A 17,744-nucleotide genomic window follows, 5' to 3' on the forward strand; every position below is an offset into this window, starting at 1 on the left:
TGTCAAGGCATGATAGGCTGTTTTTGGCCGCTCCTGCCCAGATATGGCAACAGTATTCCATCCTTGGATGTACTTGGCTTTTATATAGATAACTGGAATAACTATACAGGCACACACACACACACACATATAGAGAGAGAGAGAAATTTTTTTTGTGTTACAGAAATCAATATGTAAACAGTTAAAACATTCAAATAAGTTTCAATAAGATTTAATTTTTTCAAAGGATCTAATGACAGAATAGTTTTCTTTGAATCCATCTGAGTTCACTAAAGACAATTATCAATTCGATTCATAAAATAACTGAAATAAATTAAAATGTAAAGAAACGAAATTCATTGTCTTTTTTTTTTTTTAACTACCAGAATAAGAACAGTCCTATCGTCAGAATTTTCCAGGCAGTTTACATAAAACATCGAAACGCTGAGCCAATGAAATCGTATCGGGCAACGTCATTTTATAAAAAAAACATTTATTTGCTATTATTGATTTATTATAAAAAGTTAAATATTTATCTTGGTTTGAACAAAAAATATTAAAAAATAAAAATTTTCGTTTGCTATCAGTTGTTTAATGTTGTTAGATGGAACTGACACTAGAATGCTCCGGGCAGTATTAAACTTAAACTGGAAAACACACCCAACCATTAGTCGTCTGTATGATTGGTTGCCCAGGATCTTTTCAGTGATAAGAGAAAGGAGAACATGATATGTCAGACATTGCTACAGAAAAAATAAATGAGGTTGTCAGGGATGTGGTACTGTTGGAGTCTAAACATGGAACTGCTAAAGTAGGACCTGTTAAGACATACACAAATTTATTATCAGAAAACACTAGCTTACAACTTGATCTTCCTTACGCCATGGAAGATAGAGACCTGTGAGGGAAAGAGTCAATTTGGTCCAAGCAACCCGCTCAATACGATGATATGGGGATCAGTTGTTTGTTATTCAAAAAAATAAATATTTATTCATGAAACTTACCTTACAATGAGGTTTTTTTTGTTTGTTTTTTCTTGATTTGAATATTGAAGTTAATATTTGTTTAAATTAAATCGATATGTTAACTGTGAGAACATTCAAATAAGTTTCAATCAAGGTTAAATTTTTCACAGAATCTAACGACACCATTGAAATTTTTCTTTAATTTTATCTGGGGTCACTACAGACAATTATTGGTTAGGTTCATAAGATAACTGAAATATATTAGAATACAAAAAACAAAACGAATTTATTATTTAAAAATATATTTTCTTTATTTAATGAAACAAGAATCAAATTAAATAAAGAATATCTCTGTGCACATTATTGTTGTGGTGTAAATGTTAAATGGAATAACGAAGATTGAGAAATGGTGAAATGAATAATATATTAACTGAAATACAGACAAGTATGTTAGTTGTGTGGGAACTCCGCTCAACTGAAAGACAAGTAATGTTACAACTCTCTCCCTCTGAAACTTGGGTTCAAACTGACTGGGAAGCAGAACCTGCTAACTGGAAATTATGGCAGAAATAGTCCACTGTCAGAATCTGTAGGAGTGCCACTACAACAATTATTTTAAAAATGTTTTAAACATTTAAATAAGTATCTTCAGCATTTTTAATATTTAAAATAAACTAATTCATTTTGATTTGTTAAAGTCATTTAACATTTTATACCTGTTGGTAAGAACAAATATCTTTGCAAATAAAACACTATAGCACTGATATTTTTTTTATTACTTGACCTCATATTGCAAATTTTATTTTTAACTTTTCTTTAAAAGTAAGAATTGTAAACCTGACTATATTTGAAATTATTTTAGAACAGAAATACTAGGCGAATATGCTAGTGTTATATAACAAAAAAATGAAGTCTGATTTGAAGTTATTGATTGGTTAAACTAGATCACATGATTAGAGGGTATGTGCGAAAAGATGTTCTCGAGACATTTGTTCTCATAATCTTCCAAAAACACAAATTTTACATTTATTTTTATTTTTCCATTTTAGGCGTCATATCTTCATTACGAAAATTTTACCAGCAGCAAACAAAGGCAAAAGATGTGTGGTTGTGTTCAGATCTTGACCATTATAGCGGTTCTTTTGGAGATACAGGATGGGGTTGTGGCTACCGAAATCTTCAAATGATGCTTTCTGCTTTGGCAAAGGAACCGAAATACCAAAGTTTCTTATACGGAGATTACAAAGGTGTGAAATGGTGTAAAACTTGAACCACAGACTTCACTTGTTTTAATGTGTTCAGTGTGTTAGGGTTAGGCTTTCTAATATACAGGAATAAAATGTTTTCCTTTTATACACTTGTTAGCATTATTTAGAATTTAACTCTAAACCTTAAATAATAAACAATTTCTTAAATTGTTTTTGTCTGTATAGTTTCATATTCTTCAGTTGGAGGAAAAATAACAAAGAATTAAAAAAGTTTTCTTTTTATTACGTGACTATTTGAAAAGATTGTTTATAAATTATAGATACAAATAACAGAGATAATGGCCTGTTAATACTAAGATATGAACAAATGGATAAAGTAACAAAATGAATTGTTAAAATGTGGAAGTAAACAGAGATATAAAAATGTAACAAACAAAACTTGAACTACAGGCTTCACTAGTTTTATTATGTTACAATGGGTTAGGGTTTAGTGATGCAACGATTCCAATACAATTACCAATTCCGATTCTTTATAAATCTCTTATAAATATTTAACTATAGAGTTGTTATCTTTCCTGATTACCGTAAAAATTTGTGTTAAATGTGCAGATATTTTCTCAAATGTAAAAACACACTTGTGTGTGTTGCGGAGTTAATCTATAGATTTCAGTTTTACTGGTAGTTTAAAATCAATAAATATTTATTTTATTATTACTACCAACAGTGGAAAATTTTATTGGTTCTCCCGACAAAGGAGTGATTGGGCCCAGTAATTCACTCTCGTTCATCTGTTCATTTGTTTGCACAAAACCGTAATTTCAATATATTTTCTGATTATAATCCGATTACCAATTTTCTTCGGTCCTGGATATGACCTAAAACTATATCCGATGGTGAGGCTCCACCTGGTGGGCCTTGGGGAGTGTGGAGCCACCCTTTAATTGCCATTGCTCCCAGGTCCACTCTGACCCGGAGTGGTAGTACCTGTTAGGGTCCCAACTGTGGGTTAAATAGAATCCGACTTAAAAAACAAATATACTCCATTAAAAATCGTTCCTCAAAATAACTAGATTTGGCATTAAATAACCTAAAAAAGGTTGATATGCCGTAAAACAAAAACAACCAACCAACCAACCAATTTTCTTCTAAATTCATGATTCCATTACAATTATAAGAAAAGTGCCCAAAAGAACACGACAAAATAAAAGTAATATAGACTCCTGACACCAAGTTGAAAGTTCGTTTATGTAAGAATTTTTTGATATTTGGAGCTTTACTTATTGCAAACTTTTTCATAAAAAGAATATTGATGTTAAATTACAAATATATTAAAGTTATTTTTAAAAAAATAATTTTTTTAATGCCCGTTTAATTTTGCTCTTAAACAAAATCTATAAAAAACCATGTTAATTTTTTGTATCTTAATAATTTATTAAAAAAAAAAAATACACATTGGGAAAGTTGTACATAAATCAATTTCACATCGTGATAGAAATTTATGCATTTATAAGGGTCTTTCCTACAAATCTGTCATCAGGAAATTTAATCCGTGATCCCAAATAATTCTACCTCAAAGAATTTGTGTCAATCGATATATATTTCCCTTTACTCTGAGGGTTTTTTTTAAGAGAGGTGCAAATATTTTTTGTGAACTTTTAGGACATTGATTGGATATCTGACACTAAATAAATTTATAATTGACAAACAATTTTATCTTTTTTTTTTTTTTTTTTTTTTTGTCCATCTTACAAAAATATTTCTTTATACAAAGATATATGTTTAACATATTGACAATATTTTAAATAGGATAATCCCGTAGAAAAAAACATGGTATTGCGATGACTGAAATTATTCTAGCTAAGAGAAGATAGAGGATGAATAATGATTTTAATTTCCTCATAATTTGGATCACCTTGTTCCATGTTATCTATCTATTATATCTAAAAAGTGAAATTGTCTCTGTGTGTGTACATTTCCCTACCAAACTACTCCGTCAATTTTCAGTTTACAGACTCTAGATTTGAGAAAAATATTTTAATCGATTTTCGGCCTGAAATTTGGCTGTCAAGGGGTTAAAGTTCAATAATTTGACCTTTGAAAACTCTACCAAACTCCTCCACCAATTTTGGGTTTAAACACTTGAAATTTTAGATGTAGGTTACTTGGACATGGATTAAACTTTTCAATTTAATTTATATAATTAATAAATATTAAGGAGTCAAAATTGGGGTCAAAGTTTTTAAAAATTTGATAACTGCGGTCTCTACCAAATTACTCAGCCAATTTTTGGTCTAAACATTTGAAATTTTACATAAAGTGTATTCAGACATATGGCAAGCTTTTTAATCGGATTTTGGCAAAAATTTGGCTGCCAAGGGGTCAAAGTTGAAAGAGTACTTGAACATGAGTTAAACTTCAATATATATATATATCCTATATGCACATAAAGTTATGAACAATACATAGGGCCCGAGCAAAGTCAGGCTGAACTGCTAGTATATCTATAAAAGTGTGTGTGAGGACATTTCTCAACCTATATACTCAACAAATGTTTAATTTGGTATATATATAGTATTCAGACATATGGAAAACTTTTTAATTGGTTTTTATCCGAAAAAATGGTTCTTAAGGGGTCAAAATTGAAAGATTGGTACGTGCAGGTCATCAGAGTTTTATCTGTTTGCTAACTGTTTCATGAATGTGCATGCATGCCTCGTTCTCATGGCATTACTTATGTTAAGAATAAGTAGGTTTGAAAACACTTTTTAAAGATCGTGTGAAAGGCCTCATGGTTGTCGTACTTGACTTGCTGTCTTTTGGTTTTGTTCGATCTCAGCTCGCGTATTTTTTTATTTTTTTATTTACAAGAAGTGATCTGTTTAGAAAAACACACGCATGCACGCGTTTCAGTTTCTGTATGAATTAAAGTAGAACATTTATACATGTTTTACAACCAGACAACGCTGGACAGCCTGCTAGTAAGCTATATTTTTTAGCAATTATCTGTTCTGATACTACACTTTTCAGGGCAGGTGCTCAAGTGAAAAAAAAAAGTGTCAAAATGGGGCACAGGCCTATAATATATTCCTCTGAAAAGAGCACTTTTGAAACAGGAGCAAAAGGGGCAGGTTTGTTAGGCCCCCCCCCCCATCCCTCCAATTCTGCACATCCCTGGTGCATTCCTTCTTAGAGCGCTGGATTCTGTACATTACGACGCAACCTTGTGTCTAAATCTAAATATATGCATCCGTGATAATTAACAAAATGGAACATATTAACATCCTTAGCTTAATCAGCCCCTCCAAAATGAGGTTCTCTTTTTTAGGTGATTATGTGTAAACACCCTGATAATAAAAAAAAAAAAAAAAGAAAAGAAAAAAACAAAAAGAATTATTTTTAAAAATCTAGACTGATGGATCGATTTCATATATTGATTTTGGGAGCATATTTTGCTGTAGAAAAAAAATGGTAAAAGAAACAATTATATAATAAATAAATGTTACCAAAGGCAGAGTGACATTTATTGGGTAGATTCCTATGTTTATTTTGTTTTCTTTTTCGAGTTTAGAGCGATTATCGAGACTCTCAAAAGATCATCTCAATGCCAGCCATCTTTTTGTCATTCTAACTTGGCAACTCGGTACTACTTATGTTTCGAATTAAATAAACGCTTTAAAATAAGATAAAATACAAAGAATTTATCTTGGCAGGTAGAACAGTAACTTATCTTGCCTTTGGTAACATTTGTTATAGAGTTGTTTATTTACCACGTTTGTTGTCTATAGTAAAACAAGCCTATTTTTAACAACTAATCCTAAGTCTGAGTGAAAAGGTTATAAAACCACATGTAATCACTTTAAAAGGTTGCTACTCACCGAAAAACAAATGCACAAAATTTATCTTTATAGCAAATTTATTTTAACTGCCCTAAAACATGAGAATGATTCAGAATGGAGGGGGGTGGCTCGTTTTACATTAAATTTACATGTGAAAATCTAAATTGTAAAAGAATTGATATTTTTCTTTCTGATAACTTCTTCACAGCGTGCACATATAATTGACTAAAAAAGTAGAATCCTACTTCTGTTTAGAGGGAATTTGGATGAGGACGTTCATCTACTAATAGTAAGAAAATCAAGAATAACAATAATAATAAAAATAACTTATAAGTTTTTACATATAAAACGAATCTACGTTTACATGAAAATATGTTTAAATAAGTGCGTGTGTGTTTGTGTGTTAGTCAAAAACTTTTTTCACCCGCATCGGACCAAATCAAGACTGGTTCCATCTAAAAGAGCGATGTCTTGCTCGAATAATATGTGAGAATTAGAAAAAAAAACTCAATTATTTTGTATAGAAATAAACGTTTATAACAAGGGAGGGTCGGAAAATATTGTTCCTTTTTAAACGACTTTGACAAGTACGCATGCATGTCAGGCATTCTTTCTTGAATCGGTTTAAATAAAAAAAAAATAAACTGTTATTTCGCTGACAGTGTCGTGGGACAATGGGTAATAAGGTCGGGTTGTAAGCTTTTAGTTTTCATGTTCGAGCTCATATAACAGTGGTTCATTTTTATTTTTTATTTATTTTATTTATTTATTTATTTTTTTTTTTTTTTTAAGTTTTTGGCGATGGTTTGTCAATACTGAGGAAAGAACATGTTAAAACTGTTTCAAAAGCTTTTTATTTGCCATAACATTTTTATTATTTCGAGGCTTACGTAACGTGATTTTCTTTTTTCCTTTTAAAACAAAAACTGAATCATTTTAAAGTTTATTTAAACTGATTTTCACATACTTTTTTCTTTTTTTTTTTTTTCACACCTCTCTCCACCCGGGCAACGCCGGGTACTTTCGCTAGTATGAAATAAAAGTTAATAAAAACATTAAAGAAATTTAAAATGTATTTTATGCATTAAAAATTAATTTCTTTTAAATAGATTTTTTTTAAATAAACACTTAGTCTTGTGTTAGTTGGCAAAGTTTTAGTTTTTCTGTAGTAGTCTGTGAATTTGTGTTAAAACTGTTTCAATTTTTTTGCCTTTTATCTTCATCCAATTCACCTGTCATAAATTTAGAACTTTACAACCAATAAATACTACGAAACACTCAGCAGACTCAAAATCCAGAAAAAACCTGGCGCCAAAGTTGGTTTTGTATAAAATAGTGACAGTTCCAGAGTCCACTAATTTATTGAAAAATATTTGTTGATGGTTTGTCAATACTGAGGAACTGAACTAAAATGAAAATTTCATTTTTTTTTTTTTTTTTTTTTTTTTTTACACAAATAAAATAAATTTAGATAATATTTTTATGTTAGCATGATGTATAGACTTTAATTTACTGGTATTTTTTTTTTAAATTTAAAAAAAAAATTTATTTTTAAAAACAATAAATAGACATTATTTCCTTGTTATTTTAAATTGTTTTTGGAATTGGAAATTAGGCTCAAATTTTTCTGATACTGATCGCGATACCCCAAAAAAGTTCTGATTTCCGATTCCGATTAATCGTCCCAACACACATATATACTAGTGTTGGGACGATTAATTGAAATCTGGAATCTGAACTTTTTTAGATATTGAAATCATAACAAAAAAATTTGAGCCTAACAGCATTTCAAAGCTGTTAATGTCACTAAAAACAACAACAACAAATCTTACATTTAAAAGCGATAAAAAAAAACAAAAAAAACAACATGCATTGAAGTGGGGAATCATTGTAGCTCAGAACACCACTGCAAATGCTGGTGTCAGTTCAATCCTAACCCATATTGATGACTGCTGAGAGCTAGAAACATGTATGTCCATGGGTATACCTTTTATGCACATAATAATACTTAACAATAAAAATAATAAATAAAAAAATATGTCCCATAAAAAATAAGGGGCGACTCATTCAAATATATATATAAGTGAAATTGTCTGTGTGTGTATACATTTCTCTACAAAATTACTCTATCAATTTTCAGTCTACATACTCGAGGTTTGACATAAGGGGTATTGAGATTAGGGAAAATCTTTGAGTTTTGGCTGTTAAGGGGTCAAAGTTCAACGATTTGACCTTTTAAAACTCTACCAAACTCCTCTGCCAATTTTGGGTACAAACACTTAAAATTTTAGATGTAGGTTCGTTGGACATGGACCAAACTTTTTAACTTGATTTGAGACCAAACCAATAAGTGTTAAGGTTTCAAAATTGGGTCAAAGTTTGAAAAAATTTTACGTCTTGGCCAATTTTGGGTCTAAACATTTGAAATTTTACATAAAGGGTATTCAGACATGCAGCAAGCTTTTTAATCAGTTTTTGGGCAAAAATTTGCCTGCCAAGAGGTCAAAGCTGAAAGAGTTGACCTTTTCAGATTCTTCCAAACTCCTCCGCCAATTTTGGGTCTAAACACTTGAAATTTTAGATGTAGGTTATTTGGACACTAGTCAAACTTTTTAATATATATATACATATGCACATAAAGTTATGAACAGTACATAGGCCCCGAGCAAAGCCAGGTTGAGTTGCTAGTAGTGTTCTTAAAAGAAACATTCATATTGAATACACCCCTGTCTTATAAAAGAATCTAGAGTTGATTTTGTAAGCTGGGCCTTTCTGCTTGTGTGGTGATAAAACTTCTCAAATGCACTTGTAATGTTAGGTTGCATAAAATCTGGCTCCTTCTTATTCTTTGTTTTTATTATTGACTTTTGATACTTATCAGAAGCATTCTGATACAAAGCCATACGTAAGGACACTCCCTGACACATCAAGTATCTTCATGTGAAATTGCAAAATAATCTCCCCAGCTGTTTTTGAGCCCATAGGAAACAAACAAACACACACACACACACACACACACACACACACACACACACACACACACACACACACAAAGTTCCTTTTATATGATAGTAGAGATATATGTTGATTTAAAAAAAAAAAAAAAAAAAAAAAGCCGAGTATGCGGAGTCCCCCCTCTACGAGTCAAAAAATTAACTTTGACTAATGTTTGTGCAAAATTAAAAAAAAAAATCGAAAGTGTAGTTATCGAGAAAAATGCGAACAAATGAACAGACGAATAATTTGGCGGTAATTTTATCCCTATAATGCCTCCTAGGAGAGCAACCAAAGTTATCCCGGAAAATCCATTCTGGCAGAAATTAATTTTTTTTTGTGCAAAGTTTAAAAAAAAAAAATTCAAGGCATGGTTATTGAGAAAAGTACAAATAAGTGAATGGACGAAATACTCGGTCCAATCTCTCCTTTGTTGGGGGACAAAAAAATATATCTGCATTGTACCGTCTTTTTGAATTTATAAATTACAATTCAAATTTATCCAATGTTTACATTGAGAAACGAAACAAATTTACTAAAGTTGTAATTGATACTGGCTATAGTTGTAACTGATTTTTAATACGGACTATGTATTAGAGATTGCGTGACATAAAATGAAGGTATAACGAGTTTAAATATAGATGACTTTTTTTGGCATTTCATTTTTGGCAATTGAATGATCTCATTTTTTTAAATGGACGTGGAAGGTGATAAAGTGCATAAAAGTACAAACATTCTCTTTCTCGTATATATATATATATATATATATATATATATATATACATAAGTGAGAACGTATGTGTGAGAGGACACTTTTCAACCTATATACTCAATGAATTTTTGATCTATAGGCTTGAAATTTGGTATATAGGGTTTTCAGACATGTGAAAAACTTTGTTTCATCCAGAGAAAAGGGCTACTAAGAGATTAACATTGAAAAATTGATACGTGGGGGTGGAGCATCAGATTTTAACAAATGCGCATGCATGAATGGTTTGCATTACAGCTTCTGTAATTTAAGAATAAGTAGGTTTGAAAACACTTTTTAAATCCGTGTCAAGCTAGCCTAATGGTTATCATACTTGACTCACTGTCTTTAGGTTTTGGTTTCGATCTCAGAGTATTTTTATTTTTTTAAAACTGTTTAGAAAAAACCATAATACTCACATGCACATGTCTCAGTTTCTGTATGAATTAAAATATAATATTTATGCATATTTTACGACCGGGCAACACCATGTGGTCTGCTAGTATACCTATAAAGATGAGTTTTTTCTCACACTGATATTGATATTAAAAGCCTACTTTTTCTATTTAAAAATTATTAAAATGAACTTCTTAAGGTACTCAATGATATGCAAGCAACTTTATAAAGGTTAACTAATTTGCACATTCCTTTGATAAACAAACATTAATTATTTATTTTTTATGGTTTCTTATTGGATGATTGGTTTCATTTAACTATTACACTCAGTTCTATTTATGCATAGTTTCTACATTGTGCATAATTGTGTAGCATTTAAGATAAAAATGTTCTAGCACACGCGCACACATATATATATATATATATATATATATATATATATATGTGTGTGTGTGTGTGTATAAATTTAGGGAGCATGTTGTGGCCTTGTAGGGTCAGTAATGATCAAAACAGTGATATAATTAACAAAAGTGTAATAACTATAATATGTTAGAGAAGATAGACGCCCCCAATCTTGGTCCATAAATACCACTATTCGTGGCAACTACTTCCTTCCCACTGCAGGAAGATGTGACAGAAGGTTGAAAAGTAGGGAGAACCAAGTCAACACCCCTGAAAGAAGAAGCACTCTAGCTTATTATAAATTGCCTGTTAGAATTCTCCAGTCAGGTGCCTCAAACAGTAAGCAATAAATCTACTCCACCTCAAAGAGGGAGACAAGGCCTGGAAGGGTAGACCACTTAGGATCACTTGGGATGGATGCTTCAGTACTTTAGAGGAGATAGGCTTCTCAATCTTATTCTATAAATACTACTATTTATGGCAACTACTTCTTTACCACTGTAGGAAGATGTGACACAAGGTCAAAATGAGAATTTGAAAAATCCTGTATAGGTGATTAAATGTCAACAGCAATTTATTAATACACTTGTTCTGCCTTCGTTTTGTGTCGCTATAAAATAAGTTACAACAACTACAGCCAGTATCGATTACAACGTCACTATATCTTCAAGATTTTCATAAAAATTCATATTTCTAATATACTAGAAGATGTACCCAGTGTTTCCCGGTATTAAACGTAACATTAAATTCCGTAATAAAAAAAAAAACAAAGTAAAGAAACTGAGACATGTGTACGCAAGTATGTTTTTTTCTAAACAGTTCACTTCTTGTAAGTAAAAAAAAAAAAATACTTGAGCTGAGATCAAAACTGAAACCTAAATACAGTCAAGTACAATAACCATTAGGCCAGTTTGACACAATCTTTAAAAAGTGTTTTGAAACCTACGTATTCTTAACATAAGGAATCTGCCATGACTGATGCCTCCCCCACATACACCAATTTTTCAATTTTGACCTGTTAGCATCCCTTTTTTCCAGATGAAAACTGATTAAAATGTCTTTTACATGTCTGACTACCCTATATACCAAATTTCAAGTTTGTAGAACAAAAATTTGTTGAGTATATTGGTTGAGAAGTGTCCTCTCATACACACACATTCTCACTTTTATAGATATTAATGTTGGGACAATTAATCGGAATTAGGAATCGAAAAAATTGGAACATTTTAAGGTATCAGAATCCGAAAGATTTGTGCTTAGTTTCTGATGCCAAAAACGATTCTTTTCGGTTTTTGTTTATTATTTGGTTTGTTTTTGTTTAAATCGGAATTTTCCATTACTACTACTAAACATAAAATAGTTAATATGTATTGATTTTAAGCTACAAACAAAATTAAAGTCTATAGATCCCTCACACAATTGTATTTTTATGTTTGCGAAAATTTATACCCTATATCATATAGGTTTTTCTACGAGAATCTTAAGAATAACAATTTTATAGCTAAATATTTAGTGATTTTTAAAGAATCGGATTCGGTAATTGTATCGGAATCAGGAAAAATGTTGGAATCGTCCCATCGCTAATAGATATATAAATAACAATCTTGTTATAGTTAATTAATGTTATTGGCAATTGTTGCAAAGTCTGAATCAATATATGTTTGCGTGGTTGGCACAAATTTTGAATAGAGGAACTTGGTTATTTCTTCAAAAACATTGTGACCAAGTTCATCTAATTCAAAATCTATGACAATTTGAATTTGATTTTTTAGTTGTAATTTAAAAATGTTTTCATATTAACAGCTATCATGGTGAGATTACATCGTGTTTTAAATAAACTGTAGCAAAGTACATTATATTGCTAATAACATGGTACATCAATAATAAATGAAAATTGGCTATTTAGAATCAAATATGATAGCTTAAATATGTTGTTTTTTTTTCTACTAAAACAGTGTGAATTATATTTTGTATGTTTGTATTTTTAGTTAAAAATGGACGCGTGGCTTCTATCAAGAAACTCCAGCAGTTGATAGAACATGCCTGGCAGAGTGGTTTTGACAAACAAGGCGCTGAGCAACTGGGGTGGAAGTTGGTCGATACAAAGAAATGGATTGGAGCCACAGAAATTGTGGCTTTATTATCATCTTTGAAATTGAAGTAAGTTAAAAGAATATCTGGTGTTGTCTTTGAACACGACTCCAACATAATAGAAAGAATGGAAGGAGTCTTTTGTGCTTGTGAGTAGCACTTTGGTCAGATAAATGAAATGCGAATCTTAAGAAGAGAATGTGATGTTTCTAGTAGTCTAATATATCTAAAAGCAATGACCTTTATTTTGTAATTTTGACCTTGTAAAACGTGTATGAAAACATGAACATTTATTAAACAGTTCTGTTTTTTTTTCTTTCCTTTTTTAAACTTTTGAATGAATATATTGAACAAAGTTAAATTTCAATTAAAAGCTGTTGCTTTATTAGTTAAGCTTCAGACTTATTGAATGATAGATATATATATATATCAAAAGTAAACATTCCAAACCAAAGATACATTTATAGCCCACTCATTTTATTATTAGTATAATTTGTCTTACACGTGTTTCGTTCAATTGTGGAAATTCACCAGACACCTCCTCAGAGACAGATTTATGTTCCCTGAAAATAAGATACAGTTGGTGATTTTTTTTTTTTTTTTTTTTTTTTTTTTTTTTTTTTACCTTTAGTTAAAAAAGGATAAATATTGGTGGAAGAAAATAGAAATCCTTAAAAGTCAGAAGTAAATAAAGATCTTACTTGTTATATAATTTTTTAGTGCCCCTCTTCAGTAAAACACCTGGATATTTTTTTAAAAGAAATTCCAAAGGATATCTTACAAAACTTTTTTGTATTGACTAATCGCCTCACCTATTGCGAACTTTTGGATATCACTAGATATTTACAACCATAAATATTGGATGTTTGTGAGTATCCCCCTTCAATTTTTTTCTATAAACTTTTCTTTCAATTTTCTCTCTCGACTGTTTTCAAAAATTGAACTAACAAGCAAAAACAGATACTTATCTATACTTACCTTTTTTGCTAAGTTTTTTTCATCTGGAAAGAAGAGCCTATCTTTGAAACTCCATGGAATAAAAAACCTTTAAACTTTATTTCATATTGCTTGTTTTGAATACAATATTGTAAATTTGATTCTACAATATCTTGACTGTTTCTACTTATATATATAAACTAGAATCAAAACCAGAACGTTTAGCATTCCAACCCTGGTTGGTATTGTCAGAACTACCAACAGATGGTTACAAAATGTTAAAAGTTAAATGACTTTGTGCTGTGAATGTTTAATTTTGCGTATGCGCAAAAGTAATGTTTTATTCAACTTACCTTGCTATGGTCAACTGTTTTGTTTTCAATTTTAGCCAACTAAAAATCAAATTGAAAGTATGGGAAAGTTTCAAAGATTTTATATTTAAAATTTCAACTCTATAGACCAAATATTCAGAGAGGAGTTTGGTAGAGACCTCTCACACACACACTGGCAAGTCACTTTTGTATATACTAGCAGGCCGCCCGGCATTGCTCAGTTGTAAAATATGCTTAAATATATTTTAATTCATGCTGATTTATCATCAATTATTATAGAGACAATTCTCTATTGATAATTATCCAATACATAGTAATGATTTAAAAAATTATTAAAAAATATGACTTCAATATCATCGGATAGAATCGAAACTAAAACATTTAGCGCTCCATCCTTAGTCATAATTTATCTCTCCAGTGTCATTACTGTCTGAGCTACTGACAGATGGATATGAAAGGTTAAAAACTAATCAACTTTGTGCTATGAATGTTTAATTTTGCACATGTGCAAAACTAACAGCAGGATTAATGTTTTATTTGACTTACCCTGCCATGGTCAACCGTTTTATTTTCAATTTTGACCCCTTAGCAGCAATTTTTGCCGGTTAAAAATCAAATTGAAAGTGTGCTACAGGTCCAAATACCCTATATATCAAATTTCAAATATTCAGAGAGGAGTTTGGTAGAGACTTTTTGCACACACTTTGACACGGTCACTTTTATATATCTTCTTATATATAATAAATTAGACAATTTTTCCCTTCTGGATGAAGCTATCGTAGGTTGACAACAACAGCTGACACACAGAAAATTATTACATTTACATCATCTAGCTATAGAACACAATTACGTGCACATTACTTTGTATTGTTAAAACATTACTTTTATTCTGAGGAGCGCCATGACCATCATCATCCTAACATACAAAGGAAGTAGCTAAAATTTCACCCTCTGAATACTGAGTCCTCTTACGACACCATTCTACACCGAGTGCATTTATACTTTTTCTTACTTTTCTGCATGTTAACCGTCATTAAATGACTACAGATCCCCTACACAAAAGCATATTCTTACCCCTTCCAATCGCCACAAATAATGATTTCTCCCTTTTTAATATCCGGTGCCACTGATTGGATGGGAAGTACTCATTCTACAATTCCAACATTCTATTATTCAGCCATTAAACGAACAGTCCGAAACTAAATCAGGACAGCATTTTCTGTATGTACACAATATTCTTACGTTTTATTTCCATATACTGCAGGATATTTTCCCGCTGATATACTCTTACATTTTATTGTTTATTTGTGAAAATATTACAATCAACACCAAAAGAAAAATTCTTCTTCCGAACATGTAACTCGCTTTTATTGTTGGCTTAACTGAGAATCTATTAACACGTTTCCGAACAAGGTAGTGACCGAGATAGACATAGAGAAAGACAGAGAGAGAAAGAGTTTCTTTTTGTTTTTTTTCAGTCAAACTAACTTCTCATTAGTTTAGACACACCTAACAATTTAATTAAAAAAATAAATATTGTAAAATTTATCTTGAACATACAAAAATAGCGCGGTATGCAGCAATTTATTTTACATATTTAATTTCCTAAGCACCGGTTTAATAAATTCACGTACTTGTGTACAGAAGCACGGACGCCACTGAAAACATAGGTCCCTCTCCGATAAATCAGAAGACCAAAATGAATATATCCAGTTTTGAAAATGTCCAAGGATGGAGTACTGCTGCCACATCTGGGCAGGAGCTGTTAAAAACAGCCTATCCTGCCTTGATAGAGTACAAAATAGACTTCATGGTTTAGTGGGGGATGCCCTTTTCTCTTCTCTGCAACCTCTCTCCCACAGAAGAGACATTGCGAGCCTGGCTTTGTTTTATCGTTATTTCCATGGCAGGTGCTCGTCTGAGCTCCAATCTCTCATCCCCCCTCGCCAATCTTTCACAAGAAACACCCGTCTGGCTGAAACTACTGTCAATAATTTTCCCCGCTCTTTATCTGTGCCTAAATCCAAACGTAGATTCCATGAGAAAAGCTTCTTTCTTAGAACTGCACGCCAGTGGAACTCTCTGGCGCTTGCCTGTTTCCCACCTGACTACAACTTGGACGTCTTCAAGTTCAACATAAACAAACTCCTGACAAACCGCCCCCTTAAGTAAGACACTCTATCAAAACCCCAAATACTAATAATTACTACAATACTATCTCATTGATTACTGTACACGCAATAACCCTTATCGCTGAGTGGCCTTCGGGCCTTGATAAGTGGTGACCCCCATGTAAAAAAAAAAAAAAAAAGAAAAAAAAATTTAAATTAGACGTAACTCAACGTCCAATCGGTGTTGTTCGGAACACGACGTTGACTGCCGAGCTCCGCTGATTATGAAATAGTAACAAATGCTGCTATAAAAAAAAGAAAAAAATTTGTAAACTTGTAAACTTAATAATTGAAACAGACGATATAAACAAAACAAATGAGAAACCAAGAAACAACGAACTTAAGTAACAAGATTTTTGTTTTATTTTTTTGTAATATAATACGTCTTTTTACTGTAATTGGTTTTGTTCCTTGGTACAGCGAATAGTTCAAAACAGATAAGCAAAGTTTTTTTTTTTTTTTTTTTTTTTTTTTTTTTTTTGCAACAATTAACAAAACATTTTTCTTTAAACTAAAAAGATTAATAAATTATGTTTTCTTTTCAAGAGTGGTTCTCAAAACATGGGGAGGTTGGGGAGGGGTGTCTATTCCGAAAGCCGTTCTTAACATGGGGAGGTTGGAAAAGGGCATTGCGTGTGCGTGCATTTCCACCAACATTCACTCTTTTCAGATCTTCTTTTCACAATGATGCACTTCTCACCACAGGAAACGCAGTTTTTTTTTTTTTGTTTTGTTTTTTATACAGCAATTAATTATTTTTGTTTTTGACAATATGAGAACGATTGTCCCGGCGTCAGCAATTAGTTTTCCAAACTGGATATATTCATTTTGGTCTTTTGATTTATCGGAGAGGGACCTATGTTTTCGGTGGCATCCGTGCTTCCGTGCATCAGTTAGTCTGGACTATTGCCAGATAGGCGTCCATTATTCTTGATAATATGAGAACGATTGTTTCGGCGTCAGCAATTAGTTTTCCAAACTGGATATATTAATTTTTTTTTTTTAATTTTTTTTATACAGTTTTCACAAAAGAGCTGTTACAGGTGTGTACTGCTTGATAAATTTAATGATTTTTATTTCCGTCCAGTTTTTATTTCGAAAGGTTCGTCTGCTACTTTGCAGTGCATCGATTGGCTGATCAACATCTTAGGTCACATTAGAGCACATGACGTCAGGTTTCAAGCAAAGCCAATCGAACGCTGAGTTACGTCTGGTTCAAATTATGCACAAGTACCAAATTCACAAAGATCGAAATTTAAAGTGTTGTATAATTATTTCTAAAAATATAAAAACAAACACAATAACCCCCAATATATAATATCTTTCGCCAGCCCATTAAAATAATATCAAGAAAGTGATTTTAAATATCGTATTCAGCTATATCCATAACAAGCGGCACTAGATTAAATGGTTTCTTTTATTGTCGCTACCCCATAATCATGTGATTAATATTTTACCAAACGAAAAATTGGGAGGCAAAAGAGTCATGAGAGCCAATACAACATTTATATTGTCCACAATAAAGTAGTTTTCCAACTAAAAAAAAAATTCATTATTGATTACTTGCGTTTTTTGTGAACTATTTGCGTTTACATAAAAAAAAAAACGCATTATCATTGTATGCGAATAGGTAGTTTTTAGAATATTGATCAATATAATTTTTATTTTTTACTATTAGAATAAAAA

The 17,744-nt window shown here is 31.3% G+C and overlaps 1 protein-coding gene across 1 annotated transcript in view; it reads left to right on the top strand.

The window, feature by feature from the left end:
* The window catches only part of LOC145248275 (zinc finger-containing ubiquitin peptidase 1-like), a 44,232-nt gene that overhangs the window by 14,189 nt on the left and 12,299 nt on the right, over positions 1–17,744 (top strand). Inside the window, exons 4-5 of the mRNA XM_080110145.1 lie at positions 1,994–2,191; positions 12,517–12,688. Of these exons, the coding sequence (XP_079966271.1) occupies positions 1,994–2,191; positions 12,517–12,688 (370 nt within the window). The remainder of the gene's footprint in view (positions 1–1,993; positions 2,192–12,516; positions 12,689–17,744) is intronic.

This window comes from Euprymna scolopes, chromosome 26 (assembly GCF_053919585.1).
Source record: "Euprymna scolopes isolate OS-2025 chromosome 26, ASM5391958v1, whole genome shotgun sequence".
Lineage (NCBI taxonomy): Eukaryota > Metazoa > Mollusca > Cephalopoda > Sepiida > Sepiolidae > Euprymna > Euprymna scolopes.